This window comes from Ceratotherium simum, chromosome 22 (genome assembly GCF_057802395.1).
Source record: "Ceratotherium simum simum isolate JZ-2026a chromosome 22, ASM5780239v1, whole genome shotgun sequence".
Lineage (NCBI taxonomy): Eukaryota > Metazoa > Chordata > Mammalia > Perissodactyla > Rhinocerotidae > Ceratotherium > Ceratotherium simum.
In genome coordinates this window covers 38,221,950-38,227,949 of record NC_141921.1, presented here as the reverse complement: position 1 = coordinate 38,227,949, position 6,000 = coordinate 38,221,950, and the positions used below count along the sequence as shown (strand labels likewise).

General features: G+C 54.2%; 1 protein-coding gene across 1 annotated transcript in view; it reads left to right on the top strand.

Annotated features, from left to right (window-relative positions):
• The first annotated feature begins 5,636 nt into the window (after positions 1 to 5,636).
• The window catches only part of PADI1 (peptidyl arginine deiminase 1), a 36,908-nt gene continuing 36,544 nt past the window's right edge, over positions 5,637 to 6,000 (top strand). Inside the window, exon 1 of the mRNA XM_004425633.3 lies at positions 5,637 to 5,728. Within this exon, the coding sequence (XP_004425690.2) occupies positions 5,637 to 5,728 (92 nt within the window). The remainder of the gene's footprint in view (positions 5,729 to 6,000) is intronic.

Below are 6,000 nucleotides of genomic sequence, written 5' to 3'. Positions count from 1 at the left end.
CAGGGGAATGATTTATCAGATGCAAGTGTTAGATGGATTGCTACTGCCTGTGGTGTGGAATGCGGTGAGCCTGGGGACTGGGCGACCAAGAGGTTGCTCAGGCCTCGGCTGAGAGATGGCAGTGGCTGGGAGCAGGGTGGTGGTGGGGGTGAGGGCGGGGGCCAAGAGGACGGGATGGGGCCAAGAGAGGTTTGGCAGGTAGAGCTGAGGGGTCAGGTGGGGTGACAGTTTTGATGCTGGGGATGAGGGAGTGGGAGACTAAAGAAGTGGCCCGGGTCTCTGGCTTGGGCCCCCGGGTTGGAGACGGGGAAAGGTCAGTTGGGAGCAGGGGAGGAGGTGATGTGCTGGGAGGCTGCTGGGTTGGCCACCTCCTGGGGGTGGGGCTGACTCTGCCTGACCACAAGCCCTGCTAGGCCTGTAGGGTGCCCAGCCCAGCCCAGACACGGTGTCATCAGCACTGCTGACGTTGCCACATGGAGCCCTGGATGTCCCAGAGCTAAGGAAGGAGTCGGTGATTCCTGAAGTTCCGTGGCGCCCAGTGGAGACCTGGGCCTGGGTTTCGGGCTCTGAGGGGATGTATGAAGTGAGTTGGGTGACTCACGGCCCTCACCATTTCCTGCCATTAGAGCCACTGGCCCCAGGCTCTCTGGCGCTGCAGGAATTGGTGGGTACCCTGCTTTCTCATGACAGCTGAGTCAGAGCCCCCAAGGCCCCTCCTCCACCCACCTGGGGGTCCAGGATCCTCCCCTGGGTGCCAGGGGCACAGGAAGGGGTAGTGGGTGACCTGGGAGATCCTAGAGGGGTGAGTTAATACAAGAAGCTGAGAGGACTCAACGGCTGGTGAGAACTCTGACTTCTAGAACAGCACCTGTAAACAAAAAGTGCCTAATAGATGTTTTTTCAACGAAGGAGTGAATGAATGAAAACCTTGGATCCAGATTTGGCTTCCTGTGACTTTACTGCGTCATCTGGGGTATATCATTACACTTCTCTGAGCCTTGGTTTACCCAGCTGGACAATTAAGAGGTTGGACTGATGATCTGGAGGGGCCCTTCTAGCTTGAAGCTGAGGGTTCTGGGGGGCAGATGGCACTGTCCCTGGGGTGCTCAGTAGTGCTGGGAGTGGAGAAAGGCCACAGGGCAGGCCATGCAGAGAGCTAGGCTCTGCTGATCTTCCCTCCCTCCTGCCACGGCTGTTCTAGGTGAGCTCAAGCGTAGGCTGTGTGTGTGTGTGGGGGGGGGTCCCCCAGAGTGGGAGAGCCCATAGCTGGTGTCAGCCATCATGGGAGCAGCCCAGAACCCACTCTGACTGGTCACAAGGCCTGAGGCAGGCGGGTTCCATGCCCCGATGGTGCCAAGGCTCACCTGTGCCCAGGTAGCTCATCCTTGTGGGCATCAACTGCCTTCCCTAACCAGAGTAATTCCCTCCACCGCCCTCCTGACTCTCCAATCCATAAATAGTCAATGCTGAAGTCTCAAACGAATGGCCCGAGGGGCAGGTCTGACTTACAAATGAATTCTGCTTGACCCATAGTGTTCTGTTTTCAAGAACTGTTCAGTTTGAATGTGTTGCCCAAAGCAGGCTCTTTGCCACAGTTGCCTCTCCTCCCTATTGTCTTGGACCTGGCAGCTTCACACATCTGTGTTAGCTGCCTGATGCCTGAAGGCATCTGAGTTGGGAAACTCTGGTCTAGCTTAACAACCCCAGTCTGTGAACAGGGAGACTGGAGAGGGGGCTCTAGGTTAATGGAATCCTAGATTATCTGAGGTTGGAAGAGGCCCTGAGATCACCAAGGTCTCATTTTCAGATCTCTGCTCCAATATCATTTCCCCAGACAGGCCTTCCCTGATCAGCCTACTCAGAACAGCCACCCGTGCACTCTTCCCCTTTACCCTGTGCTGTTTATCCTTGTCACTTCCTGACATCCCAGGCTCCAGCCTGCCGGTTTATTCCCTGTCTCTCTTGCTGCTCTGTATGCCCGATGAGGGCAGGGACTTGGTTTGTCTTATTTACTGTTGTATCCCCAGTGCCAAGAATAATGCCTGGCACATGGTAGGTGCTCAAAAAAATCGTTGAAGAATGGGGAAAATGAGGCCCTGGACATGGTAGCCCCAGCACCAGATACCCTGTCTGCTACGGTTTCCCTGGGTTGTTCTAGGAACATTCTAGAGTCGTCTTAGAGTCCCATGGACACCCAACAGATGGCAGGCCTCTACTCCTGCACGGGGCTGATTTGAGGCTTCCCAGGGAAGGCCATCCCAGCCATTTGTTCTACCTGCCAAAGTGGAGGGGGCAATGATGTCACCCGGCCCCCCCACCCCTGCTCCTCTCAAATCTGGCCCATCAAGCCTGGAATCCCAAGTTCAAATAGACCACAGCATGGGCGTGCAGGATGTGCCTTTTGCGGGTTGTGGGCAGGGCAGGGGCCCGGGTACGTCATGGTGTCTTACAAGAAATGTTCCCAGAGCAGGAAGACAGGGGAAGGGAGGCAGGGAGCAAACAGCAGAGGGTGGGCAGGGAGGCCGAGAGCGGGAAATGCTTCTTATTTTTCCTCGAAGAGAGACTATTTTTTTCCAATAGTAAAGATATTTGCTCACAAAAACTGTTTAAACATTACACAGAAGCATGAGGAAGAAGATAAAAAGGACCTGATATTCTACCTCCCAGGGATCTAGTCAACAATTACAAGCCCATCTAGGGTCAGACGGCCTGGGCTCAAATCTTGGCTTGACCACTTTCCGGCTACGGACCTTGAGAGGGTCCCTTCTCTGTGCCTCAGTTTTTTCATCTGTAAAATGGGGATGCACTGATGTTCCTCTCAGCCACTGCCTGCTATTCCCTTCCTTTTTCCTTCGGCTCTGAGGACATTTCTTTTAAGACACCATAACCTGCCCACAACCCACAACCCAGATAGCTACACACCCATGCTGTGATCTGTTTGAGCTTGGGGTTTCAGGCTTAATCAGTACCTGCCACCTAGTATTGTTGTGAGATTAAATAAGTGAATGCATGGAAGGGGCTTAGAACAGTGCCTGCCACACAGTGGAGGCTATATACGTGTTTGCTAGCATCTCTTCGTCATTGCCATCATTGTCATCATCACCATGGTTGTCATCATTACCATTATTGTCATCATCATCACCATTATCATCATCATCTTTGCAAGCAGCTCTTTACACACCAACCGTTCTTCCTCCCTCTTTCTCATCTATCCGCTCATCCACCCGTCCATCCATTCTTCCATCCATCATCCATCCATCCATCCATCCATCCATCCATCCATCCTTCCATCCATCCATCCATCCATCCATCCATCCATCCATCCATCCATCCATCCATCCATCCTTCCATCCATCCATCCATCCATCCATCCATCCATCCATCCATCCTTCCATCCATCCATCCATCCATCCATCCATCCATCCATCCATCCTTCCATCCATCCATCCATCCATCCATCCATCCATCCATCCATCCATCCATCCTTCTCTAATGGGAATATACTCATATACTTGGCAGGAACCTGCTTTTACACTCTACACTACAATATGTGTGAGCAAAACAGCTCAGGGTCTGGTTAATGGGGGTGGGTGTAGGGGTCGACCGTCAGGCACCCCTAATGTGTTGTTTTGCTGAGTTCTATATCCGTGGGGTAAACCTAGACTTTGCCTCGGTGTCCTTGGCTTTAATGAGCTTTGCAGATCGAGAACATTTGCAATCAGATATGTTGGCAATAAGAAAGACCATTCCAGGAAGATCTTCAAAATCAAAAGTAAACAAATAAATTTTTATGCCATTTTTATGTTTCCTGTTTCCCTAATCAGTCTGGGGGCTCCTGGAGGCAGGGGCTGTGTCCTGCTCTTGCCCCATCAGGCTGGCGGTTCCCCGAGGGTTGGGGGTGTTTCCCCTCTCTCCATCTCTCTGTGTGCCGTCCTCCCACCCCAGACCTGTGGAGGTTGGAGTTCTGGTTGTGCGTCCTTTATTCTGTTCTGTGCCATGGCTGCCTAGGATGAGAGGACCCTGCGGCTGAGGAGGGGTGTCCTGTGAATCCTGAGGGAAATCCTCTCCTCTGATGCCCAGAACGGAGGGAGCGTGTCACCTGTCATTCATCGTCTCACCCAGCGGTCTAATAGATATTAAGTCTGATAGACCCAACAGGTCCACATGGAATGGCCGATCCCCCTGCCCAACCTGCCCACCCTCAGCCTTCTCCATCTCTCTGGTGACAGCTCTATCCTTTTGGTTGCTGGAGCCCCAAACACTCCAGTCATCCTTGACTCCTCTCTTTCTCTCACACCCACATCCAATCCACTGGCAAACCTTCTCAGCTCCTTCCAGGTACGTTCAGAATCTCACCACCTTCATCGTTACTCCCGGACCCAGCCACCACTGTCTCTTGCCCGGATGATGGGGAAGAGCGTCCCGCACCGTCTGATGTTACCCACACTTTACTCGTGTCACTTCCTTATCGTCTGTCTCCGCAGAATAGAAATGCCATCAGAGCAGGGACAGGATTTGTTCATAGCTGTGTTCCCATCACCTAAAGGGGTGCCTAACACAGAGTAGGTGCTCAAGGAACGTTTGTCAAATGAATGAAGGAAATTCCACAAACAGCTGGAGAGCAGGCGGGAGCCAACGTTTGCCAGAGCTGAAAGGAGGGCATTTCCAGAAACCAATCGGCTCTCCCGAGCCCGTTGCTCTGAGCTCCTCCTCAAGCACCCTCCCCACTGGCTGGCCCAGGATGCTCACCTGGTGGGCCTTCTGCCATCTCTGGAGTTGGGGTACCGGGGCATAAAACCTCACCTTTTGGGAGGCGGTGAGTCAGGTGGACCTGGTGCAAGCTATGGCTCTGCCACTTACTAGCAGGGTGACCTGCAGCCATGATTCTCTTCCCCATAAGATAAGGATACTAGGAATAGTTGCTAGCATTTCCTTTAGTGAATACCAGGTGCCAGCGCCGTGCAAAGTCTCTCACACAGAGCTCATGTGATCCCGCATCAATCCAATGGGACAGGGACTCTTGTTAAACTGCTATCTTAACATGTGGGGAAATGGAGCCGCAGAGGGGTCGTAACTGCCCAGGATGGTAGGTTGCGAGAGGCAGAGCCAGCACGTGGACCCAGGCAGTCTGACTGCACTCTGCTATATACGCTACCTGATCTCTTAGTATAAGAGATAAGATCTGCAAACCGCTTAGCCGGCACCTGGCACATAGTCAACCCTTAGAAAACGCTGCCATCACTGCAGTGTAGGCTCAGGCGCCAAGAGTCTGAGGACAGAGGCAAAGCTAGGGAACGGGGGATGGGAGCTGAAGGGGAGCTTGGCAGTCTTCTGTAGGCGGCTGAACCCTGCGCCATCAGAGGCCCCCAGCTGAAGCCCTCATTTCCCATCCCTCAGAGAGGTCTCAGGTGCCTCCTCCCCTGGCCTCCTGGATTGACAGGCCTGAATGAAGAGGGCTGGGTGTGGAGCCAGGAGGTGGGGATCTGGCTCCGGCAGGCAAATCAGGTCACAGGGTGAAATTAAAAGGGAGGAGGAAACCATCAACCCATCAGAACTGGTGCTCCTTCCTGGCGACGAGGTGCCCAGGAGAGGAGCTGGGGAGACAGGGCGTGGAGGTTGGGAGCCAGGGGCGCAGGATGGCCTTGCGGAGAGCTGTGCGGCTGTCCTTGAAGAAGCCCACCCACGCCGTGTGTGTGGTGGGAGTTGAGACGTACGTGGACGTTCACAGGTGAGCACCGAGGGGCACCCACCTGGCTGCAGAAGGCTGGGCTGGCACAGAGGACCCCGAGGCAATGGAGTGGGCATCGGCGGACAGACGGGGCTCATTGGAGGATGCTGGCAGGAGGCTGTTTTGACAGCAGAGCAGGTGAAGTTGGCTGTAGAGCCTGGGAGGGAGGGGCTAGGGTATCAGGTCCATCTTGGGGCTCTGGCTCCTGGGCACCTTGGCCTCAAGCCCCTGGATAGGGGCTCCAGCTCACAGCCCTGGGGATGGGCTCTGGG